The sequence below is a fragment of the Aedes aegypti genome, chromosome 1 (genome assembly GCF_002204515.2).
Source record: "Aedes aegypti strain LVP_AGWG chromosome 1, AaegL5.0 Primary Assembly, whole genome shotgun sequence".
Taxonomy (NCBI): domain Eukaryota; kingdom Metazoa; phylum Arthropoda; class Insecta; order Diptera; family Culicidae; genus Aedes; species Aedes aegypti.
Genome location: NC_035107.1, coordinates 11,012,191 through 11,039,997, shown reverse-complemented (window position 1 = coordinate 11,039,997; position 27,807 = coordinate 11,012,191). Strand labels below are relative to the sequence as shown.

The 27,807-nt window shown below is 37.7% G+C and overlaps 1 protein-coding gene across 5 annotated transcripts in view; it reads left to right on the top strand.

Moving 5' to 3' along the window:
• The window catches only part of LOC5566531 (zinc finger protein 236), a 103,299-nt gene extending 81,477 nt beyond the window's left edge, over nt 1-21,822 (top strand). For 4 of the 5 annotated variants that reach the window (XM_021838888.1, XM_021838885.1, XM_021838886.1 and 1 more), the window contains 3 exons: nt 31-178; nt 373-609; nt 20,380-21,822. In XM_021838888.1, coding sequence (XP_021694580.1) covers nt 31-178; nt 373-609; nt 20,380-21,500 — 1,506 coding nt within the window. In that variant the 3' untranslated portion in view covers nt 21,501-21,822. The remainder of the gene's footprint in view (nt 1-30; nt 179-372; nt 610-20,379) is intronic. The other variant, XM_021838889.1, reaches the window with a different exon arrangement.
• Nucleotides 21,823-27,807: the final 5,985 nt, after the last annotated feature.

The following is a 27,807-nucleotide window of genomic DNA, read 5'->3' as shown; positions in this document are numbered from 1 at the left end:
ATAAGGTTTCAATGATTCTCTTGCTTTTAGGAGCTCCAACTGCACCTTGGAGTGTTGCAACAACACGCCGCCCTGATCAGCAACTCCAACAGCGTCACGTGCAATGTCTGCAGTAAGATCTTCCTCGGCGTGGATGCCCTCAACGAACACATCAAATACTCGCACAAAGAAGTGGCTGGTAGGTATCGAACCCCATCTAGACTTCAATTGATTGATGGGTGAACTGGTACTAATGGATTCGTTCCCTTCCCGGACCTTCTACAACTATCTCCATCTACTACTCGCTCTACTACCACCTACTACTACTACTATCCAAACATTCCAACCAATAAATCGAATCGAATCACACCAACAATCCCTCGTATTCACCAGACTACAGCACTAAATGTCTTGAGGAACTGAAACATAGAATTTCTTACACTACAGTGAAGCGAAGGGTAGCGAACCACCCGTGCCCGATGTGCGGCAAGCACTACGTCAACGAGGGCTGCCTGCGGAAGCACCTGCTGACCCATCCGAGGACGCCGGGCGGCCCGGGGGCCCCCTTCCGGTCCAACCTGCAGATGTGGCCCTGCTCGGTGTGCCAGGCCGTGTTCACGCACGAGACAGGTAGGTGTGATATAAGATGGGACAAAACAAGCATTCGTTAACGATCTTTGGTCTTTGTAAAAAGTTTTTCTAAACTGGTATGTTACACATTTGTTATAAGAATCAATAACTTCACTTTCCTTCTGAAGAAAAACGTTGGCTACCTTGGGGATAGGTTTCGATCTCAGTCCTAAGTAGGGGGTGGTCCATTAATTACGTAAGAGTTTATGGGGGAGGGGGAGTCTGAGATTTCTTACGCGCCATACAATTTATTTTTGATTTTCATACATAAAATCTTACCATGGGGGAAGGGGGGGTTGAAAAACCCCGAAAAATGTCTTATGTAATAAATGGACAGCCCCTAGGTGCCATTTGGATCCTATGAAGTATTAAAAATATTATATATATATATATATATATATATATATATATATATATATATATATATATATATATATATATATATATATATATTGTATTATATCATACAATCTAAGAGACTACTCGTGAATCTTTTAATTTATATTGTAAAAATGATAGAAGATGTAGATCTCAAGATCAATGATTCCCATTCTTAAGTGGATTATGAGCATGAGCGTAGATGAACGGTAGTTCGTAGTTGTTACTCCGTGAACAACATTCGATCAGAACAATCGAATTGCACAAAGAGTGAATGAGGTACAATTTTAAAATTTAAATTTAAATTGCTCGATTTAATAAGGCTAACCATCATCATCAAGAAAAGAAAGGAATGTTATTTAAAGTATTATTTTAATTGCCGCAATCAGTTGTAACTCCTCCTAAACGTAAACAAAAATTTAGGGCAAAACGGGCTGATGGCGCGTTAACCCGTGGCCAACTCCGGTCGGGTCGGGGTGGTCTGTATTTCGGGGCGGATGAAAGGAAACACACACTACATTTCACACTACTACACACTACACTTTGTTCTCTGAACTTTCTATTACTTTACACTTGTTACACTTCACTTTTGGATACAACACTCAAATTATACTTTGCGGCGATAAAATCAAAACTGATCCGGTACGCAATTCCCTCCGTGTATTTAAACCTGATTTGAGTCCTTCTCGAACGTTCTTGAGCTAGCGCGACACGTGTTCTCGATGCGCGTCGAATGTTCGAGACGCACACGCTGTCGCTGTGGTGAGCACCATGATGATGACGATGATCAGGACTGCCAGATGTACAGATTTTTCTGTATTACACAGATATGTTTATTCTGACACAGATTTAATTTGTATGGAACACAGATTTTCTTTCAACAATTTTTGTATTAACACAGATTTTTTAACCTCTTGGAAACAGATTTTCTATCAAATCATCTGGCAGCTCTGACGATGATGATGGCGGGAATCGCTCAACGGCACTCACGGATGACACTCACAGTCGTGGAAGGAACTCACACTCTCAGCGGCGTCGTTAGGGTGGGACTCATTGGGGGCTTAAAATGTGTGAGTTCTGTAATTCGGCTGTGTTTGCGGTTGTCGTCGTTTCTATTGCTAATGCGGGTAGTGCTTCGTTGGCTAACTATTTCTTCTCGTGGGTTTTCTGCACGTTCCGTACGGAACACGGGCTTTTTCAGTAATTGATATTAAGAGTCAGTTCACGAGAATCGCAACCCCCTTTCCAAGGGACGTTGTATTGATGTTCTTCGATTGAGCTGAAATTTTCAGGGGTGGTTCTTCTATTTAAAAGAAGATTCGCAAAATCTCAGATCTTTATTTTAGATGGAAGTGGGACAAAATAACCCCCAATGAATACTTTCAATCAAGAAATATCTGTTATTCGTGAGATATTTTGAGATTTTCAAATCGACTTTTTTCATACCAACCGAACTAGGTAAAAAAAAAACCACATACGACATTTTGTAGGGCAACTTATGGGCTTTTATTTGAAGTTTAATATGCGAGGTGTTTGCGAGAACCGCCACCCCCTTGCCAAGAGAGATTGTACTGATGTTCTCCGATCTAGATGAAATTTGGGAATTTTTTTCTAAACAAAAGGAGAATTTTCGCAAATCATCAGATTTTTATTTTAGGGGGAAGGGGAACAAAATAACCCTCAGTTATATTATGCCCCAAAACATGCATAATCACTATAACTGCTATAATTATAGCAAAAATTCAAATAACTAAATATAACGTTTTTTATGGCAACTCAAGGGCTTCTATTCGAGGTGTATTATAAGATGCCGTCCAAAAGAATTTCCAAATTGTGTTTTTGTTAATTTAAAAGGACAACATATTTACATACACAGTTTACAATTGCATTGATGATAAATGGGTTCAATATTAAAGTTAAAACACGACGCATGAATAAAATATTTCTAGGTCTTTTCAACAGCACCGTTTTTAGATTATATTTCAAATAAAAGCCCACGAGTTGTGCTACAAAATGAAGTATTTAGTCTTTTGACTTAGTTTCATTGGCAGAGGAAAAATATTATAAATCATAATTCGCTTCATGAAAAATAACTTTTTATCACATGTGAATATTTATTAATATTAATACTGTACCCAACCGAAAAAACATGGAAAATAGAGTATTCCTGCAAAACCCGTTCATTTTTGCGGAGAGAAGATCGCAGCAAGCGGTGACCGCCAACGGACGTTTAAAAAATCTTGCTGCCTTTTTTCTCGCGCTTGTCAATTTTTGATACGACTGAAAACAAATATGTTTCCGTTGATTATAACTGCGGTTGCCGGATTAGAAATGTGTTTTGTGATGTGTCGAACGTCCGAAGTTTCGTATTATTATTTGAAATTCAGTTTGCATTGATAGATACCACCGGAACGATTCGGTTTATGTTATTATGTTTGTGATGTATCGTCGGTTCGCGATGACGGAAGCAAGAGGTCCAAGCCTGAATGGATATCTGTTTTAAATATGACACAGTTTCCGCATTTTCTCCATTTTATTTTCTCTCGTTTATTCGAAGTACGGTATATTTGTTCGATTTACGCGTTTTGGCCTATCGCATGTCGTGAAAATGGTCGTACGTAGTCTTTATTTTTTTTTTGCGTGTCGATTGATACCCAGCTGATAGTGTCTTGTATTCGATAGTCTACATTTCACTTTTTTTTTTTATTCCGCTTCTTTTTTTTTATTTGAATTATTTGATGATTCTGGAGGGATCAGTTCTGCTTGTTACAGTTTTCTGAGCAGAAAATTACAACCGTTTTCGAAGTGGAACCAACTAAACTGTAAATAAAACATTTGTTTCCCTCATACCCCTCCAAACTGACCCTTTTCGAAGGCAGCTAGCCTCAAAACGACTCAGGAACACGGCAAAAATGAACCACCGCAGGAGCAATAGACTATGGCTTATGGAAATCGATTGAACTAACAGCAAAGCACTCTCCTACCTGCTCGGTGTGAGAGTAAAAGAGTAGAAGAGAGTGAAAGTATATGTAAATATAAATTAGTTAAAAATATATCTGTATCGGTAAAGAAGATACAGATGACCTGATTCCGGCACAGTAGTGGCCACGAGCACAGAGTGCTTTTAAAATAAACATAAGAAAAAAAAACAACATTTCCTTTCCCTATCCAAAGTTACGGTAAAGATGAGCGTGTCCAGGTATAGCAATATTCATGACTTTGGTAATGTTGTTTAAGAATGGGCCAAGGTCTACTCTCCAGCATTGCTCCTGAAAGCAGTCCGGATGAAATTATCAAATGACACGTTAATATTGCTAGTATCCAATCTACGAAGTATACCGAAACTACGATAACGCTAACCCGTTCATTTTTGCGGAAGTTATAGCATTTTTGTGAGGATTTCTCGACGTAATATTTTGGAGGCTTTTTTATCCTACTTTCCCCTAACGCCAAAATCTTAAATTTTGTGAAACTTAGGAAAATTCAGCCCAATCTGAAAACATCAATTTAATAAGGGGTTGCGGTCATCGCGGACTGAGTGTGTTCAAACACTAAGCCGAAAAAACTTTTTTTTTAATTTTTGAAGTGGCGTTCCAAGTGTACATCTCAAATGAAAGACCATAAGGTGCTCTACAAAATGTCATATTTAGTTTTTTGACCTAGTTCTTTTGGTAAGAAAAAAGTCGATTTGAAAATTACAAATATTTTCTTCTTTATTTTTTCGATTTGAAGCATTTTTGAATCCAAATGCCATGCTTAGTTGAAATCTCATATGACTTTGAGTTATCATGCCAAATGTCAACACAATCCGTACATTTTTAGTATGCTCATAGCATTTTTTTTTATATTGCATGTTTTGTGACATGAGAGCATTAGGTGGGACCCCTAAATTAAAAATCTGAAAATTTGTGAAATATCTGCTTTAACATGAAAGAGCAAACCCTGAAAATTTAAGCCCGATCGAAGAACATCGATACAAAATGGGGTAGCGGCTCTCGCGAATTGGCTCTTAAAATTATGTAAGGATAACCATAGTCAGTTACAATTGTTGTTTATTACAGAAAACTAGCATTTCTAGGGCAAAACTGGTATTTTCACACGATGCCGGTGAATGTAACTGTCACCGTTTGATTCCTTGCCTTTTTACCATGGAATATACTACCGCTACAAGCCGTATGGATTTTTAGAGCACATTCAGTGCTTTCCATATGGTTTTCTTGGAATATCAAGAGGCTTTTAGAGGTTTCAAAAGGGTCATTGGTTTAGAAAGCAGTATCCAAAGTTTTTGAGTCAGTATCGGAAGCTCCCAAACGGTTGTGTTTCAGAGTTTTTTTTTAAGGAACTTCCAAGAGTTTCCAATGATACCCAAAAGATTCTTAAATAGTTTCAGAGGTTAGCTAATGTTTCCAGAGTATCCTCTAAAAATTTCAGAAGTAGTTAAGGGGTTCCAGAGGTTCTCATAAGGTTACCTGTGATACCTGAAGTTGAAGATTCGGTGTTTTTTTAAAATTGAAATCCGTATGAATATCCCACGCATTCAAGAATGCAGTTTGAAATGCGAACAGGCAAATATTTAGCTAACTCTTAGGCCTCTCCAAACCCCCTATGAAAACCTCTGGAAACTTGTGGCAATTCCTGGGAGCATCTGAAGACCAAGACCATGAGAACCTATAATCACAGTTTGTTGAAATTCTTTAGTGGTATCAACCTTTTATATCACAGATAATTCTCTAAATTGTTATATGTAATCCCATCTTCTAGTAATACTTTTGCAACCACTATGGTCGTCTGAAACCCTTGTGAAACACTAGGAAGATGTGGATAAGTCAGAAAACATCGAGAAAACGTTTGACCTCTTTTTGGGAATCTTCTAGAGATCATCTATGACCCATGTGGCTCCTCATTCCATTAACGCCCGAATGATTTTACCCACACTAGAATACCAGGCCACACATAGAAATCTCAAGACCCACACTGGAACCCCAAGATTTACACTGGAATCCCAAGATGCATACTAGAATCATCACAACTAGTAATTCATCGATATTTGGTCACTTGATTTTCCATAGTGGAACCACCAGTGTCTGAGATTCTTTAGGAAAGCCGAAGGTTCGTAAGGCGATTCCTGTTATGTCTGTGGGGCTCTCAGAGGATTCCTAGTAGATCAAACGGGTTTTCAAATAATCGTACGGTTTCCTTGAAGGGTTCCAAGGATTCCAGTGAGTCCTTAAGAATGTTTAGAGGTGTTTAATTGGCCCTCAAAAAGTATTCAAGCAATTTTAGAGTGTACCAGGGGTTTTCAAAATTTTTCTTTGTATTTCAAAGGATTTTTAAGAGGTAGGGTAAATGATGGCTTCGGCACCCTGAGGGTATTTTCGGCAGCACTAACTTATCGTCCTTGTTTAAATTTATCTATGGAACAGGAGTTAACTTCAATGTACTCAACATATTCCTTGAACTATAACCTTCCATGTAAATCACATCTTTCACAAAAATATTATATAACATGGGTTTTATCATTAAATCAAATAAATGCTTACGATATTATCGTCATTCGTGAGCTGCCGAATAAAACAACTCAAGAACAGCTTACAAAAACTCACCTCTTTAATAGGTCCAATTCTCAGCTCCAATGCCAATCTTTTTACACAAGCTACGCACCGATCACTTATGCACTATTGGACTTTTGATTTGTATATGAAGCACTCGAAAATACTTAATTTTTTACTTTAAATCACAAATTGAAATTAATGCACTTTGATTTCCTCGGCAATCAATTTTTATTACTGGACTAGGTTGCCATATTCAATAGCGGTGTATTTATTATTCACGATTTTAATTCACCGAAAAAATAGAAAACAACTAATTAATTTATTGGGATTAGTCAACAAAGCATGCATTGGTAACAATTGAGCCTTTTAATACTTTCTCATTAGTAGATTGTAGGGCATAATCTTCAATATACTAAGAAACATATAAAATGTACGTCTTTTAATAGTTGAACTATTTTGGCAACACTCCTGTTGTTCTACAGGCAATCAGAGGATGATGTTTTTGTGTCAAGTCATAAGTGAATTGATTTGCAAAGGGCCTATTCTGATTTTCTCATATACTGAGAATAATAGGAACGCAAATCAATGTTACTGGCAAAGTTTGGATTTGATCCGAATGGATCGAACAATATTCATGAACCAGAAAAAAAAATCATGAAACATTGAAAACAAATGTGCAAGTACCGTCGTTGGGGGTGAGATTTGGTCAAAAATGCGTAAGTCCTCATTAATTTTTGAACAAATTTCGCAATTTGACTTGATGTGTTTGGCTAAATTATCAGATAGACGATGATACTATCATCTATCTGATAGACAACTTATACTACCAGTTCAGCCAAATGATACTATCATTTCTTGTCCATCCTGATAGTATCACTGAGAGAATGGTTCCTATCAGAGATAGAGGATAGAGTGATAGTATCCCTATGCCAAAAAAAAAATTATGATGATACTATCAGTACAACATCTCTCAAATAACAATGCTAGAGGTTCTATCTTTATCAATTGATAAAAAAAAGAATAAAAATTGTTGGACAATGGGTATAGAAAATTAACTAAATTCCATATTTAGCAATCCAATGTGGCGGCTTCAGGAGTGTAAGAATGGTTGGAAACCCATGCAATATGGGTATTTTCGGAACGGGCACGATGAGGATATGACTAAACTCGATATCCGACGCCATTTTGAAATCCAAGATGGTGGTCTCCGGATTAGTAAAATCATTGAAAACCCATGTAATATGGGTATTTTCGGAACGGGCGTGACGAGGGGATGACGAAAATCGATGCTCGACGCTATTTTGAAATCCAAGATGGCGGCATCTGGTGAAGGAAAATTGTTGAAAACCCATGCAATATGGGTATTTTTGGAACGTGCGCGACAAGGGGATGACGAAAATCGATATCCGATGCCATTTTGAAATCCAAGATGATGGCCTCCGGCTTGGTAGAATCATTGAAAACCCATGCGCCCCCCGGGCGCGATAAGGGGATGATGAAAATCGATGTTCGACGCCATTTTGAAGTCCAATATAACGGTCTCCGGATTAGTAAAACCATACCTCGATGTAACGTAACCTCTTTATAACGTAACTCAATATAACATGAACAAAAACATGATTTATGAATGATTCATGATTTCCGCCCTCTCCTCATCGTGCCCGTTCCAAAAATACCCATATTGAATGGGTTTCAATGATTTTACTAAACCGGAGGCTGCGATCTTGGATTTCAAAATGGCGTCGGACATCGATTTCCGTCATCTTCTCGTCGCACCCGTTCCGAAAATACCAATATTGCATAGGTTTTCAACGATTTTCCTTAACCGGAGGCCGCCATCTTGGTTTTCAAAATGGCGTCGGATATCAATTTTCGTCAGCCACTCATCGTGTCCGTATAGAAAATACCCATATTGCATGGGTTTTCAATGATTTTACCAAGCCGGAGGCCGCCATCTTGGATTTCAAAATGGACATCGATTGCCGTCATTCTCTCGTCGTACCCGTTCCGAAAATATACATGAGAACATACCTTCATTTATTTTTATTGGCTTTTTCCCATTATGCGCAAGATTTTGGTTTCAGTATTTGTATCAATGATAGGATCGACAGGGATAGCTATAGAATTTTGCAAATAGTATATTTTTCCCCAAAGATAGATGATGAAGATATACTTGATCCAACAGTGATAAAAAATGCTGATATTAACTCCATCCGTCTATCTATTCATCATTTTTCAAGAAGTGATAGTATCCCTATCACTACCCATAGTGATAGTATCAAAAGATAGACGTGATAATGGTAAATGAGAGAGAGATAAATTTGAAGCCTGTTACCTGGAATCGACCAAGAACCTTGTGATCGATAGGCTCGTGCGCACTCCCCTCGTCTATCGGATTTATGGACAAAAGGTCGAAGGACAAAAGGTCGAAAGGACAAAAGGTCGAAAATTATTTGCTTGGTGGGATTTTTTTCCTTCTTTGGAAAAATATTTTCGAGCTTTTGTCTCCCCTTTTTTGTTCTTCGACCTTTTGTCCTTTCGACTTTTTGTATTTCGACTTTCTGTCCTTTCGACCTTTTGTCTTTCGACCTTTTGTCATAGATTCCGTCTATCGACGCCTTGATGTGGGGTGATGCTAAAACGATAAATAAAGCTTTCGTATTGCAATCGTTCCATCTTTCTTAAGGCAAAATGTATGAATTTCTATAGGCCAGATCACCGCATGTAGAATTGATACGCAATAAGAACAAATCAAGAGAATCGTGTTCGACCATTCCCCCCTCCGCAACGGTCCTTGTATGAAAAAGTAAATTTTGTGTTTGAGCCGCAACGTTTGAGCCTACTCTCCCTCCCCCTAGAGCGTTACGTAATTTGTAGACGGCACCTTAGTCTGCACAAATTTAGTGGCGTTGTGTATTCAATATGACTCTCAGCTATTCTATTTATAACTGAAATGCTGTTCTCAGTGTAGTCTGTATTTCTCTGCATTGGCCCTTTCAACGAGTAGAACATAATGAGTGACGTTCAATTTCAGGCATTGTCAACAAATACGTAAAGTTACCAATACATAACCTAGTTTTTGTACATTTTTGGATTGCCGAAGAGAACAATTTTGTTGCCGACAATAGTAATTGCATTGCCGATAAAAGAACAAGTGCCTCGTGAGTTTGGTGAGGAAAAATAGACGATTTAGAGAACAAAATAGTGTTTTGTGCATAATAATTAATAAATTAAGTGTGCTCAAGTGTAGTTCAGGTGTCTCCTGTTAATTGTTGTGCATTGTTGTTGTGTATAATTGCCTTCCCAAAAGTTCAACTGCTTAAACTGCCGAGAATACGTAAGTTCCCCTATTCAGGAGATTTCAAGGGAGAATAGACCATTTCCGTCAGATCTAACCCCCAGTTTTTGTATTTTCCTTCGATAGACAATCATTTTTAATGAATATTAACGCTTTCAGATTTTGTTTATATGCACTCCTGATTTTCTTACAATTTTTTGAAAACATGGATACTCACCACATTTTGAAAAATAATTCGAGATGCGGCACAGTTTGTTCAACCCTATGGGTATCAGCGTGGTGATTTTGCAACAGTTTTTCGATTCCACCCCTGCATTGGGATGCTTGTTTACATTCGGAAACGTCAAATCAGGTGCGCGCTCAAACTGACCGTGATCCCGGTCAGGGCGCCCCAAACAGGAGCGCCAACGAAACTAATTTGAAATTACTCAAACAAACGTTTTTGAACCAGGTTGGAACTTGCGCAACCCGTTCTAAATCACAGTTTCAACCCCAACCTGATTCTGGTCTTCCTTTAGGAAACTATATTTTCCTCCACAGATTCACAATTCAAAATCACCCCCTCACAACAAATCTCTCATCCACCCAACAGTTACGGTACCGCTAGTTCTATTAAAGGCTATTTTTTACTATTCATGGCGACAAATGCCTAAATCTATCTGTTGGCTGTTGATTCGGAAGATTTCCGCCTTGAGACAGCAACAGCCGCGCAAGGAAATTTTGAGCGGCTGTTGCTGCCTCTAGGCGGGAATCTTCCGGCTTATTCAATCCTCGTCGGCACAAAACGTAGAGATCAGGCATCTGTCGACTACAATCCTTGCGTTACAGAGCCGTGTAGTGTTCGCCGGGTGCGGTCATAGTGGAGAAGGTGATTTACGCGGTGATTACGGGACTTCAGGAACCGTGAAGGAAGGAGGAAGCGAAATCAGCGGAGCCCATTATGATGAATGGAAACATAAACAAAAATCATCTGGTCATACCAGCTGATCTTAATTTCACCACATCGTGATGGCAAAACCATAGGGGAAAAAGGGGTCTGCTTTTTTTCGAGGTGAAACAAATTGTAGGGGACCGAGGGGTGAACTAACGTGCCGCAAGTTTTTCATTGTTTTCTAGTAGTTAAAGGCTCCAAAACATATCGGTTCCTTAGGAAAGTTTGTTCAGTAAATTGACAGAAAGCATATAAGCCAATAAAAAAAAATCACGGAAATGGTCTATTCAAAGGTTTTCAGTGGGTTAACTAACTTATCCCAAATCAATTGGAGAGGTCTTCAAAACCCATAGCAACTCCTGAAATCGTCTTGTAGTCCCGAAAGAATTAATTTTAACAAATCTGGGAATCTGAGGAAACATGTTGAGAACCTCGTTAATTCGTAAACTCCGAAAAAAAAAACACTTCGAAAACGCCCAAACTGAATATTATATTTTGAAAAGTTGAACATCATATAAAATGAATATAATTTCAGGATTTTGAGGTGGTAGATCTATATGAGACCATCTTATAGATATTAATAGATTGTTGAGTCACTAAATTTTAGTATTATACAGTCGCCTCTCCACATCTCGATATCGAAGTGACCATCGAGATAGGGAGAGATCGAGACATAGAAAAAAATTATAATGAATACTAGATTAAAAAACACTCCGGTACTAGGAAAATTGTAAACAATCAGACGTCATTTCGTCTTTGAAAAGTGTTCTGAATTCCTTAAATCTAGTCTAGTAACCTTTGGTAATGGGCATATCGACAAACGGAGAGAAAATCGAGAATGAAACTCACATCGAGATAGGGAGATATCGAGATAAGGAGGATATCGAGATATGAAGAGTGAAAATGTATGCAGAATGAAGGGACCGAACAAACCATCGTCATAGGGAGAGATATCGAGATGTAGAACATCGAGATGTGGAGAGTCGGCTGTAGTTAGAATACCATTTTTGCTGGGTTCCACATTAGAGTGCTACAATACTGAGTATTGCGATAATAACAGACTTTCGGTGAGTAGAGTATGCTGCTTATGCTGCCCGCGAAAATACATCAACCCTCTTAAAAACTCTGCAGGCCACTGAAATTCCTTGGAAATCCTTGGTTCTACAAACCCGTTGGTAAATTTTGATTTTTTTTTGAGTTTGGATTCTTTGGAAGCCTCAAGGAAATTAATTGTCTACTTCTGGTGACCCCTGGTGAAACACTAGGTATGTCATATGAACTTGATATCCCGTGATCTTCTTGGTATATCTGACAAATACAAGAAACTTTCTGAGGATCTTCCGGAAATCCCATAGAGAACATTTCGCTTAACCCCCGGAACCTCTAAAACTTTATCAGACGCTCATGATAAGCCCTTGGATGCCCCTAAAAACATCTAGCTAGGTACCGTGAAACGGGGTAACTTTAATAGTTTTTTAAGAAGAAAATCTGAATATTTTTTGCATTCTGTTTAAAATATTTCATTTTATGTTTTGAAACAAGTACTGCTATCTTAGCTATCAATTGCAGTTAAAGGTTTCATAAAGGTTAATTTTGAATGGATCTATATTTTTCATATAGTTTTCCCATTTCGATAGTCGGTTTTCTGCTTCGGGGTAACTTTGATAGTGGGTATGTAAACACAAAAAAAAATCCACAACAAATCTACTTATTGACATTATTCATTTGGAACTGAATTGGAGAATATTTATAATGAACGTAGAATATTTTCTAAACATCAGTGTACAGAATTCATCGAAAAGAAAACACAAATTCACGGTGAGCAACTTTATTACAAAAAAAATAGGTAAGTCTGAAATTTCATACTAAAAACAATTAGATTTTTCTCTTTCATTTGCGACCAAAATCAAAATAATCGGTCGGGGGGTCTAGAACATTTTTTTTTTTTTAATTTTGTGTAAAGTGTTTATGGATATGTGTTGTTGTACCGACGCACATTGCGTGAAACGTATGGAGGTTCGGGACAAACTGCAAGATCAAACCATTTGAAAACCTTGGCATGGAAATTAAAGTTGTTCTTGGTCAAAACAGCTGTAATAAGCATAAATGACATATGATATACGCATAATCGCAAAACTGTCTCAAGCATCAATTTAATTATTTTCCACGAAAACCCTTGAAAATCGTACCTAAGTTGATCATAATGATGTAAGAAGTTATCAGGAAATATTTCTCGCTTAACTTATGATCTCATCCTAAGGTGAAGATGCATCGAAGTCAAACCTCCAATTTTCAAGAGCACAAATCTAGAGAACCAGACAAACTTTTACGTCGAACATTTTATTGATTGGTCGCCACCAGCGAGTGGCCAGTGAGCAGAGCCGTAGCGTGGCCTCACAGCGCCCTTGGCAAACCTCCCGTTGGGCGCCCCTATGATGAAATTTTGTATGTGATTGAAGCACAGATAACAGACGTTGATGTCCGTTTGTAAAATTGTGTAAGACAATTAACGGTCATTTTGAATGGTAACACAAGTGCAACATCGTGGTGGAGCTGTCATCGCTAAGTTTCTATGACGATGTCAGTGGTGAATATGAAATATTTCAAGATACTGATATTCACCACTGATTCACGCAATTTGTTGTGTGGCGGCGCTAGTGATTGCAAGGAGTTCCAATTTGAATATTTACACAGGGTTTCAGGAAATTTTTGTTCTAGCATAAACATCTGTTATCTGTGATTGAAGTTTTCGTTGAACATCCCAAGTAACCATGCGGCTGATTTTGCCTAACAACTCCTTAAGAAAACATTTTTTTTAGTTGTTTTCGCAAGAGTCTTCCAATAAGTGGAAGCAAATTCGTCAAATTCTTAGAATAAAATGCAATAAAAAAAACTTTTTATCATTTTTTTAGTGGAATCAGAGGAAATAATAAGATAATATGTGTTTCGTTATACCATTTTGAAATTTAATTCCTAAATAGTAACATGGAAAAATATGAATTTGTTTTATTAGTTAATGAAAAGTTCATGGAATTTGCAACGAATTTATAAGCATCCCTTACTCAATAGCCTTGTTTCAGTGATACTCGTGTTAGTAATTTACTTAAAGAAAATTACAACTGTTCTAGAAACTCCAACACTTCCCCTTCTTAGTTGAATTTCAGAAATGGTATTTAATGTGATCTAAAATTTATTAATGCTAAATCATCTCCGGCGAATCAAAAAAAAAAAAAAACTATAGTCAGTCAGCGTGGAATATGTTCATATTAGGGAAAAAATAAATTCAATATTTTTAACTCATGTTTGCTTATCACTGACACGAAATTCTCTGAAAATGTTGTTCAGGATTCTGTAAGAGTTCCTCCCACGTGTAGAAATTTTTGAATATTCTGCCCAGCTGCACAGTGATGTCACGGCGGGGAAAAGTTAAAAATAACTTTCACTAACAATTTTGAAAGTATTTTTGTATTTCTCTTCTAAATTCAAACCCAGAATTTTTTGAAGTTTAAATAAAAACTGATTTTTTTACATTTCCTCAAAAAACGTTATTAAAATTCTTGTGTTTGTGCTCCCTAGTAACATGTATGGGGAATTATAATCAACTTCGACTAAATTTTCAAATGTGAGCACACACTCGAATACATGCTCCGCTTAAACTATTCATTTTTATACCTACCTTCAGAAAATCAAAGGTTCATCTTGAGCAAACTTGCACACCATAATTTTCGGTTGGTTGAAGAATTTAGGTGCTACAAATCTGTATGGCCAAAATGTTTAAATAGATTTAATGAACAAATCATTTGAAAAATTATAATGCAAATAAGTTGAAGGTCTTTGTATCATGTTTTGTTGTTGCTTGGCTGATGCGTCATATAACTTGACAGATATGATGATCATGATGATGATGAGGTTATCATGATCAAAGAAGAGTCTATCATGCGATGAAAATAAATAGTTTCAGACGGCAATTATCTGGTCATTCATAGTAAGGGATCTTCATTTGGGCATGAACAATCCATTTCAAGACTTTCTATACCATTTGTATGGTGATAAATCACTGTGAGCTGTAATGAAAGGCCTGTTCAAGATTATCTGTCATAATGATCTACCGTACTCTGAGAACCCTGTTCAAGATGCTCTTAGGCTTTCAAAAAGACTGTTTAATTCTTATCAAGTTTATTTGAATAATTTTTTTTTATTTCCAAGAGAACCTCCAAATAAATACCACAAACTTGATTTTTGCTCAAACCAGTTTTAATGGCTATTAAAAACCATTAGAGATTAAGCAAGTAACCATGATGTTAGAATTTGAAATTAATGTATGGGAATCATCCAAAATACTGAAAAGTATTTGAAAGCGATTCAGGAATTGTTCAAATTTTCCATTATTATGTTGAAAAAATTCTGTTGGAAATTTGTTTATTTAATAAATGCCTTTCAAAATTAACAAAATACTTTACGCATTTTGGCGCCCCCCAATGGCTGGCGCCCTTGGCGGGTGCCAACCTGGCCAACCGCACGCTACGGCACTGCCAGTGAGTTACCGGTTGTCTGCTTCTCTAGACTTGTGCTTATGAAAATTCGAGGTTTGGCCTCTATGTATCTTCACCCTTAAAACCATTGGTAACTGAGTATGTAGCTCGTTGTTATGAAGCAGATAAACGAACCAAAATAAAAAAAAAAAACTGTCACCGCTGGGAGACAGAGGAGGATCTTCTCTTCATCGTAGCATTGTGAAATAAAGTGTAAATGCATTCGTTTGCTCAGTAATAACAAGCTACACACTTGGTCACCTATGGTTTTTAGGACGAGATCATACATTATGCGAATTTTCTCTTTTTACTCGTAGATACAAAAGTGAAATACCGGAATCTTTTCAAATGTATTACATACTTGCACATAAATTACAAATCTTGACAATTTAATTTTTTTATTGGAAATAGTTGCTTTATTTGTTATTCTAATAGGTGAATACTTATAGAGGAATAACAGTTTTATAAAATGACCGGTCGCATTTGAAAAAAAGTGCTGAAATCTTTACTTATATCCATTTTCCAGTAATCCTAGTATACTTAAATATTTACTTACAGATATACATACGTACATTCATTTGAATATACATCCAAACATATGTACATTAGGGCGATTCAAATTTGAAAACTGTTTGAAAATCTAATCTCCCATATGATCCTTAGCATCGTTACCATAAAAATAGTGTTCTGTGAAATTTTCAGCTTTCTAGGTGATGATTTAAAGGTGGCCCAAAGACAATGTAGATCTATATGGAAATTACTATGGAGAATTTTTGAGAAATGTTCCAAACACGCTATTACTGTAATGTAAGAAAAAACTTATCATCCCATTCTGAAAACTCATTCTTCAAATCTTAATGAAGGATGTTGCTAAAGAAACAAATCCCTTTGAGCTAATTTTGTTTGGGATTTTTGTACATGTTTGCAGGGCTCTAATCCCATATTAAGCTAAATAATAGCAAACAAACTCATGAATATCTCTTCTGCTATCCGTTGGATTGAATTTTTCTCTTGAGCAAATTTCTTTGTTATGTTATGTTTTTATAATGGGATAATAAGTTGGTACTTATATTACATTACAAGCGTGTTTGGAACATATCTCAAAATTTCTTCATAGTAATTTCCATATAAACCTACATTGTCTTTGGGCCACCTTTAAATCAATACCTAGAAAGCTGAAAATTTCACAGAACACTAATTATATTGTCTGTTTCATTCACAACAAAACGCGCCGCCAACTTTCGAACAGACTGAAAAAAAAATCATCGCTAGCAAACCAATCAAAGGAGGTGCTTTGCTTTTGTGTTGGCAAGACTGGGGAAACGTCAAATGCCAGAAAATAAATCAAAGGAGGTGATTTGCCATTGTGTTGGAAAGACTGGTGTAACGTCAAATTCACCGCGGTTGCTTGGCTGGCCACGATTTTGGCGACGGTTTCACCGGCGACGATTACAAATCATCGCGTCCGATTGGGTGCAAAATTTACAATATAGTAAGGATGACAAGGAACATATGAAAGATTGGATTCTCAAACATTTTTAAATTTTGAACCACCCCAATGTGCATAAACACACGGATACGCAAAACATATGTGCAAGTCTCTCGAAATCAAACAAAAAAAATTTACTCAAGACCCCCCGACCGATTATTTTGGTTTTTGCAGCAAATGAACGCGAGAGACCTAAATTTTATTGTGGCGAAGTTTCAGATTTACTTATTTTTTTGTAATAAACTTGTTCTACGAAACACACCGTGTAAATTGATACACACATGTAAAACATAATCATTAGTCTAAAAAATTTGTAAAATATTGCTTTTGGATAGATTGTAATTAATTCTTACGTTTTCACATCGAATTCAACTTTAATCAGTCTATTTTGGAATTTAAATAAGTACATATCGAACAAATTTTATATGAATCACGTAACGTATATAGGGCGTTGCTTACCTCTAGGCGTTTAACGTTTTATGTAAATTTCTGACTTTAATTACAAAAATTACCTTAATTTGTAAAAATGCATTCCGCTAAGAGATTTGAGACCGAATACATGTTTTACTATAACTAGGCTGTCAAGGATAAGTGACAAGCTATTTAGATTTGGTCGTGCAGCAGCCTTAAAATGTTCTCGATTTAATCAAAAAACAGCTCAAACATGAAGTGTAAAACTAATATTCTTTACGTTGCATTCAAATTGCCTAACTAATTAACTGAAATAATTTTATTTAGTTTAGTATTTTGTGGGTCCCGCACTATCAAAGTTACTCCGTTTTACGGTACATCTTGAAAATACCTTTGTAACTGCTAGAAACCTGTGGGTACCGCAGAAAACACATTAGAGATGAATGACAACTTTTCAGAAAGCATCTATAGGATTGCTTTGGAAAATCTGAAATCTTCTTGGGATCTACCGACAAATCCTTGAGGAAACGTAGAATCATCTAAAATCCCCTGTAAGCCTCTTGAATCCTTTTGGATATTCCTGGAAAAAAAAACAATAAGAAACATTCGAGAGTACCAAGGTACCCCTCAAAAACTTCAGATAACAAATTAAATTCTCTAAAGAACTTCTTGCAATTAATTTTCATAAAGACTTTCTGTCCAGGGAATTCAAAAGAAATTCGAAATATCTGTCAGCAATCTAATGCACACAGCTACAGCAAGATCTCTAATTATAGGTCGAACTCAACAGCAAGGCTCACAAGGGAAAATAACTGGACATGTGACACGACCCTAACTCATTCCCCAGAATGTTCATTTCATTCAGGGTTTTCAAATATTGCAGAGTATGGACCAACCCAGATATTGATTCAAGATCGGGTTCAGAAATAAAAAGCAAACGAAAAGAAAAAAATAACAGTTTTGAAAGGATTTTGAAAACAGTGGGAGTAATTTAATCCTAAAAATATTCGGAAATGAAACTTCATTTTATTATACAATGTTTTGAATGAATTCATAAGAATTATGCAAAGATCTTTCATAAGAACCAATTGAGATAATTTTGCTACAATTCCAGAGAGAAACCGTAAATTTAATCATAATAGTTCATTAGAATTCATTAGGAAAATTCATACAGAAGTTTACACAGAGATCCACAGGTGTGATCTTCACAGGGACAATGTCTCCAAAGAATTGTTAAAAGGCTCAACAGATTTATTCTAAGAAGATTAACAAAAATCATATAGAGGTGTTCACAGAATGGAGCATGAGCATTAGCCTGGGACACGATTATATGACAAATTTAGATTCTCGCTCCAGTCCACTTTTTGGATTGCTTTTAGGTCCCATAACAACTGTGAAAAATTTCAGCTCGATCGGAGAAACTATATTTTATATCCAGCCGTTCAAAGTTTGTATGGGATTTACTATGAGAAAACTTACTTTTGCAAAGAAAAATCGCCAGAGGTCGCCCATTGACCGCTATAAAAATTCTGAACACTGAGCTCGATAGGTATTTTTATGATGAACAACATTGCCAAAGACCGCAAAGCAATCCGATGCTTGTGAAAAAAGTTATTAAGCATAGACTATTCGGAAATTTTGCCTGATTTTGTTATTATTGTTATTCCTTTACGTGTTAATCAACGTCGCCTTGCTAATAGGTTTTCATTGAATAACTTTTTTCACATGTGTCGGATTGTTTCGCGGTCTTCGGCAATATTCTTCATCGTTAAAATACCTATCGAGGTCTGTGTTCAGAATTTTTATGGAGGTCAATGGGCGACCTCAGGCCATTTTTTTGAAATAGTAAGATTTCCCATAGTAAATCCCATACAAACTTTGAACGGCTGGCGCTAAAATATAGTTTCTTCGATCGAGCTGAAATTTTGCACAGTTGTTATGAGACCTAAAAGCAATCCAAAAAGTGGACTGGAGCGAGAATCTTAATTTTGACCACACTAATGAGCATGAGCATAGATGACTGTACAATTCGTAGTTGCTATTCCGTGATTGACCAGAACAATCGAAGATGCGCAGGGAATTAATGAATGGGGCTTGGGGTTAGCTCACCATTCTTCAATGTGCACAAATCGAGAGCTCAAATATTAAAAGTCAATAACGGCACCGGCCACGTTCTTACGGTCATCGGAGAAGGGAAGGAATATTAGTTAGACAACCGTTGTTACTAGAGACCGAGTATACCTCTGCATCTCCACAGTTGTCATGGAAAGGATATTGAGTTAGTGAGATGAGGTCAAGATCTGGGAGTCACCAATGATTGGTGGTGCGATCCATGATACAATCACGCCTAATCGGAATCGCGTAATAATTCGATTATCGCATTGTACGCCGAACAAGTGTTCATCACTCGCCCACGCAGGAGCAAGCGACGCGATCAATAGATCAAACACCACTAACGATCCGCGGTGCTTTTTCATTTCACTACGCGAACAACGTGCGACATGTTTGATCCTGTCCTCATCGTCCGCCCCCGCAGGAGCAAGCGTCAAGGTCGAAGGATCAAACACAACTCATACAGAGGAAGTTTTCAAAAAGTGTTTGCTGAGTTCATCATCATCTACAGCAATTTGCACATAGCTTTGAAGAAAGCGTATAGAAGGCTTCGTAGAAGTTATCATATAAAAAAATTACAATGATTTTGAAAGGTGTCTCCTTAGTTATCTTCAAAAGATTCCCAATTGATTACTCCAAAAATTCTTCAAGTAGTTATCTAAGACTAGCTCCACAAAAGACTTTATAAAATGTCCACGAAACTCTCTAAAAAAAAAACCTTAATAATGGTTTGTGCATGGAGCCTTATGTGTTTACATAATTAAAGTAGTCCGCACAAAAAGCGATAAAAATTGAATAGTGAAACAGCTTCAAATAAGGAAGGGTGAGTTAATATTTTGGGTTTTGAATAAGGAGCGTAATATAAGGAATCATCACTTCACTTTATGGTACACGTCTTGTAGATATTTAAAACGAAAATTGGCACCGCAGTCTTGAGAGGAATCAATGCTCCAAGATTTTTCCCGATGTTTCGACTCAGAATCGAGCCTTCTTCTGAAAAGAAATCTAATTAATCTTAAAATACAAAAAAAAAATCTTCTAATCCTCGTCCTTCCCTTATCCACCAGGTCTCATCACTCACATCGAGCACATGAAGATGGATCCGAAGCATCAATTTGCAGCGCAGTACATGTTCAGCAAGGCGGTGGCCGAGCAGCGGGAAAAGGAATCGAACGTCCTCGGCGGCATGGGTGGAAGTGGCGGGTCCGGTCCATCGAACGCCATGATCTCCGTCAAGGAGCTAACTCATCAGAACAGCATTTCGCCGTTGAACTACTCGGAGAATTCGTCCACTATGGGATCGGAGAAGAATGGCGAGGGGGGCGGAGCTGGTGGTGGGGTAGGTGTAGGACCTTTTGACAATCATCGGTTGGCCGCGGCGGCCGTGGCCGCTTCGGGAGGTCACGGCAACCCATTCGGGGTCGTTCCCGGTGATAACAACAATAGCCAATTCTCGAGGATGATGATGCTGCAGGAACCGAAGTTCGATCCGGACCTGATGTTACCGACGGATGGAACGTCTTCCGCGGTGCAGGCCGCCGTCGTCAATTTGGCCACCGCGATGCGAATAGGGCAGACGTTCAAGAACAACTCGATCCACGGAGACCATCTGGGCCAATCGAATCTGGGTCCGCTGAAGAAAAAGAGTAATTTTATCAATTTTAACGAAATGAAGTACCCATTGTCCAATCGGCAGAACTATCCACCTTCAGCGGATTCGCCTCTGGGAGGGGCAGGGTTGGGTGGTGGTCAGAACGCTTGTGGTCCTTCCTCGGAAACGGCGATTCGGATTCAACAGGCGGAGGCCATTCTACGATCTCAAGCCGAGGCAGCTCTAAGGTTGGCAGTTTCCCAGGCACAGGCCGTAGTCTCGTCCAACGCCAGTATAGGAAGTCATGGAATAGGAGGTGGAGGAGGCGGTGGTCACTTGGGACCCCTTGGGAACCCCCTCATGGGCAGGTGCAATGAAGAGAGTAGATCCAATGAAAACTGTCCCCCATTTGGCGACCCAAATGGGGAACATCTGAGGGCGGTCATGAGGGAACACCACGCCCACCAACATCAGCAACAGCAACAGCAGCAGCAGAATAACGACGAGTGCCATCAATTCTCGCAGAGTCCGGTGCCGAGGAACGGCCTAGACCTTACCGACGAGTTCCTAAAAAGTGAAAACGTACTGAAAGGGTGAGAGTAAATAGATTGTAAATTTTGATGCCATATTATATTTAATTTAAATCAATGCAAAACACAAAACAAAAAATCATCAGATGAGAAATGGTTCTGAATAGCAAATAAAGAAAAAGGGAAAGTTGAAAGAAAACTCGATGTAATTGGGCGAGGGAAATAATGCAATTGGGGACAAACAAACAGCTAACAAAGATGAATCAAACCAACCACAGCACGTTGATTACATGATTACGATAATCTGGGACTTGAATGTGTGAATCAATAACTAAATGATAAAATAAAACAAAAGAACAACTGATGCATTATGCCATATTATGAAGGTAGGTCTTGTTCGGTTTTGTTCATTCAATGTCACACTCCTCAGTACCGTCGTTGGGGGTGACAATGGGTCAAAAAGGGATATGTGCGATTTATTTTTTGAATAACTATCGCAATTTAACTCCAATAAACTTCAAATTTGGTGTGTATGTACTTTGATGGTACATAAACAACTGTTCAAAAAATTAAAGACAAATATTTATTCACAGCGGCACCACAAGTGAATGAAAAATGACCCAATCTCACCCCATAGAGGGGGTGACATTGGGTCACTGTAATTGAAATAACTTGTTTTTAAGAATATGATTTCTAAACCATTCGGAACTGAAAAATATTGACAAAAAACGATGCAAACAAGACAAAAAGATATCTAAGATGTTTCACAAGTATGATAAATCCACTTAAAAGAAAGATTATACTGAAAATTGAAGAGCTATGAGAAAAAATATGTAAACCCAACATTTATCGTCAAGTTTACATACATTTTCTTGGTTTTTTCCTCAAATTGTCTTCAAAGTCTCATCCCCATTGCTATAAAGGCCATTCAGTTTCCCCAAAGGTGTACTGAACCAATGATTATTTTAAACCTTCGCAAATAGTTAAATTTCGGTGCGACATTCCACGATCAATAAATTTCAGGCAGAAGTTGACGTCATAATCCCAGTATTTCAGCGATCCAACTCATATATACTTCCGTGAGATGTTTCTATAATATGAAAACACTAATAAATAATCAAATTTAGAAAAAAACACCCTTTTGATAAAAATTTACGATGTTGCTGCGCACGAAACACAGTTGCTGGTTTGAGAACTTGTCAAAATGTGTTGTATTGTTATTTAAAGCACGGAATACTTAAGTAGACTTGTTTGATGTTTCAGAGATGCTGTATTTAGAAAGAATAAACATATCTTAATGAAAAAAGAGAACACCCGGCACCGTAAAATGTCAAAAAAGTGGACTTGGAATTTTATTTACTATCGTTCTTGTTTGACCCAATCTCACCCCCATTTTCAATGTTTTAGACATCGTACCGAAAAAAAATATTTTTTTGTAGGAAAATCGAACAGATTCCGGAAAATACCTGTGATGTGTAATGAAAAGACTTTCAACATTCTACTAATACAACGATAGAGGCTAGAGTACATGCGTGATACTTTGTACAGGAGAAATTTAATGTTGTAAATTTTATCTAGTTTCAACATGCAAGTTTATTGATGTAGTAAACAAAAACTACTATTTCTAAAAATGTATATTGTTATGAATTATGTGTAATAATATGTTCCCTAACATACGAATTATTAATTTTAGTAATATCAGCGTTATTAGCTGAAATATTTCACAAAACATATTTTTCCGTTTTGACCCAATCTCACCCCCTAGACCCATTGTCACCCCCATCGACGGTACGCAAAATGATTTGAAGAATGCGGAAAATGTTTACATTGATGCTACCAGAGTACAATTCTGGAGTTAACTATCCCGAATATTCTACATTTCCCCGATATCAAACGTCTAAATGTACCTAATTCTAGTTAAGAAAATTCTATTCTCTAAATCAGTAGGCTGCATAATGAGAGATGCATTTTCTAACCTTCATATACTTATTGACCTATTTCAATCTCTTTATATTTTTTATTTTTATTATTTTTTTGTTAAGAGATTCTTCTTCTTTCTTATGGCGTTACTTTCCCTTTGGGACAGAGTCTGCTTCTCAGCTTTGTGTTATTATGAGCAATTCCACAGTTATTAATTGAGAGCTTTCATAGCCAATTGACCAATTTTGCATGTGTATATCAAATGGCAGGTACGAAGATACTTTATGCCCGGGGAAGTCGAGAAAATTTCCTTCACGAAAAGATCCTCGACCGGCGGGATTTAAACCCACGAACATTACCCTTTTTCCTCTACAGCTATCTGGGCCCTTATATAAGATCCTGGAAGGTCATTTGACTCCCAAGCGATTGTTCTTGATACAACGCAACTTTACGCAAGGTACCACATGTTGCACCATTTTAGGACCAACACGTTAGCACCGCCAAAACCTTCGACATTTGATACATCCTACTTTTGATCAGTTTCTACTTATTTGTTCAAGCGAACAAGGCCAGGGAATAAGGTCAAACTTCAAGCAATTTTATCGATTTGAGTTACTCTTCATTAAACTGTCTAACATACAGCTTTTATAATGACTGTATACAGAATTATATAGTCTAGTCTGTAGTGACCGGTCTTTGCTTAACCTTCGGGATGTCGCGCTGTTCTACAAAGTAGTGTTATGAATTATATGCTATCATTTTGCAACAAAGATATATGTACACCAAACCAAAATGTATTCCTCAAGAATCTTCCTAAGATTTGTACTCGACAGTTTTTGTTTACAGTATGGCCCTTTATAATGCGGTACAATCAACAAATGGTCGGCGTTAAGTCAGAGGGGACCAAGTACAAAACTTGGGAAAATTGGATTGTTCTCTCATTAGATGCTAAATTACCTTTCCTCCGTTTCACTTTGACCAGATTTGATGAATGCTGTAAACTGCGAGAGATATGTAACAAATTTACTTTGAATGATCAATAAAATCGATAAAAGTGTGCAGTCAGAGCGGACCAAGTGCTTATTACCATAACAGCAAAAATGATCAGCGCGCTGAGGAATGCGAGGAAATGAAAAATATGTCAAGAGATCTGTCAGATTTTTCGACATCGAATGATTCTTCTACTTACCCATCAATAGAAATTAATAAATATAACTTAATTCAATGCATTTGATTATGATTTTTGACCATTTTCCATATTTGGATGGGTGGTCAGAAATTGCAACAATTTCTGTGCCGACAGAGCGAACCAAGTGTTGAAAAACAATAAACTGATTGATTATTGCATTTTTTGAGTCAATTTCAGAGTCCGATAGAAGTTTATGGTAGTGCTATGGTGTATGTATGAAATGTGCTAGAACCCGCTTATTGAATCAGTATATCAGTACCGTAAAATGGAGTGTTAAGGGATTGAACTTCAAACCCAACTTTAACTAATTGCAGCATCGATCCCAAGTAAAATTTTTGGATTCTGGTTCGCGTTACATATTCGTTAAAGTTGTAGAATATTATGTAAGTGATCCCATGCAAATTTTTTTTTTTTTTTTTCTATCTTTATTAACGAGATTTTTAGCCCTGGGCTAGTTCATCTCGGGACCAACGGCTTTACTTCCCTTCCGAAGGAAGTCGTCACTATAACTTTTTGTCAGTGACTATCTCGGGGATGGGATTCGATCCCAGGTCCTCGGCGTGAGAGGCGTGTGTTCTAACCACTACACCAGGTCCGTCCCCCCACAGCCCATGCAAATGTGAAATTCTATCTGGTCACTGGATTTCAAAAACAAATTACATTGCATGCATTCGATTTTTTAAGGGTAAAAAGATTCATCTGAAAAATGATGAAATAATATTAGGAAAATTTTCTGACATATATACAAACACTGTAAAATCGATTGTTAACCAAATTTAAGCAAAATCTCCACGATATTTGAGCAGCATTTAGAGTATTGGCTTTTTAGGTGGAAAAAAGTCGTTTTTTTCGAATACGTGGGGTGTTAAGGAATTTATTTTTTTGTGTTCGTTTCAAGATAAAAAATGATACATTTTTTTTACATAACATAACTCAGATGGGATTCGATTAGAAATTATATCATTAGACTCTGGGAACGATCAGCTCTATCAATACAACCAAACGTCTTGAATAGAAAAGCAGCCACACATACTTTAAGTATTGCGCTCCTGCAGTTGAATGTCATCGTCAGGCTTGAGAACTGTGATCACTATTTATAACAGTTCATCGATTCTGCCAGTCAACCAAAACACAAAGCAGCAGCAGCATCAATACCATCAGGCTTTGTGCTGCCGACGGTTCACACACTGCTTGAATGTTTTCGTCTCTCCACTCTGACCGTTTTCGGGCAGCCATCCCGAGATGAATGATCGAAAAAAATGTTAAATAAGTCAATCGCAAATATTTCGCTTGTGTTTTCAACTAATTGAAATGTATTAGCGCTGATAGCAAGAGCACAATCATTCCGTTGCGATCCTCCTTCTGTCGGGTGTGAGATCACTGCGTCCATTTTTTAGAACTATTGTGATATACCCTTTTGCTTTTACAAAGACTCTCAGTGGCGGGAACGCCACCGGAATACTTTGCGCGGTGACTGAACTTTTAGACATCTGCCATTGATGGGCAGAAGTCCTAAGTTGCAGCATTGTGAATCCCCCAATCTGGTACGATCAGCCTGATAAAGCCGACCACTTCCCTGGGAGATGCGTTCCAAATATCGGCCGGCTCCAAAAAGGGCTTTCCAAATATTTTGGATCTTCGTTGTATATGTGCACTGCAAGAGCAGAGAAGGTGTTGAGAGGTTTCGCACGTTTCACTACAGAAACGGCAATTTGGGTTTTGGATGGCTCCGATCTTTTGTAAATGGTATCTTCTGGGGCAGTGTCCAGTTATTAGACCGGTGTAGGTGCTGAGGTCCCTTTTGTTGAGACCAATGAGCTTTTGTGTTTGTTTCGAAGACGAATCTTTTAGACTGATTCGCATTGGAAACTGTTTTCCAATTGGATATAATTTGCCTGGACAACCAGCTGTTCAGTTCAATATTTAGTGAGCAGTTTGATATACCAAAGAATGGCTCAGGACCAATGAATGTATTGGCTGATCCATTCCTGGCTAGCTCATCGGCAATTTCATTACCCTCTAGACCCATATGCCCGGGGATCCAATATAGTTTAACTCTATTGCGGATGGCTAGGGTTTTTAGAGCAAGAACACATTCCCACACTAATTTTGAGTTAAAAGTGTAAGCTTTCAGAGCATGAAGAGCTGGGATCGAAGCGTGCTGTGCTCAACGAAGGACGGGAAAAAATTTCGTCCGTCAAATTGAAGAATTTCCAGTTTTCTTTATGTATAGTAATTTGAGTATTTGCTGCATTTCCTACGTTAAACTGAATATTGAAAAGTAGTAGTGCAAATTGCTTTACTGTGAAGATTTTTTAAATGCAGTGTTGCTGCTGTTTTCAAAACGGTAAACTTCGGTCAATTTGTGAGCCCGAGTTATGTCGGAGGAAGTAGACTTGAGGATTGGCCAACAAGTATCAGTTTTGGCATCCGGAGACATCCATAGCAGATGGAACAATGCACCAAAAGAACAAGGCTTCAAGAAAATAAAAATGCTGTCTTTACTGACCACCGAAAAGCTCCCGTCGATTGCTTCAAGCACAACATGCAATCATTGGCGGTAACAGTGGGATCCACAATCCAGGAGTTCAAAAACCTCAAACGTTGGTAAACTACTGAAATCCGGTGAGATCGTTTTTGTTACTCAATATTATAATTTTTAATCTAAATGTATTCATATTATTGTTATTATTAGTTTATTTTTGTATTAACCTTATATACTATGGAAAACAGTGTGCGATCCTTGTATAGCGGAAGAGGGGCAAAATAAGTTTTCATCTCGTTTCAGAGAGCGAGCAATGGCGCTTAAACCAAGGCTCTAGAGTAGACTGGCCCAGCTCAGTATGGGAGAAAAATAAAGTTGTATGATTCCACGGGGCACCCCCAGGATTATTTCTTGGGGTTAGAGGAAGCCTTTCTGAAAAATTCAGCTCATTTGGTCGTTCCATGAGCTGGCGCATTTGAATTGAAGTTAATATGGGATATTCAGCTCAAACATATGAGCAACAGCACATCATCTACTGTTTGGTTCAGGAAAATTGATGATCGCGTTCAATTGGACCCAGAATGTCAAAAACACTACTTGATATAATAGCGAAGAATATTGTAGAAGATTGTACCACGATCAAAATTAATAAAGTTGGTGTTTTAACCATCTGAAGTATATTATGCAATACTGCTTGTATTTCTTCAACATAGCTTGGAGGTAACCACTAAGCGCATCATAGCCACCTATGACGCTGGGCGAGCTGAGGCACATGTCGCA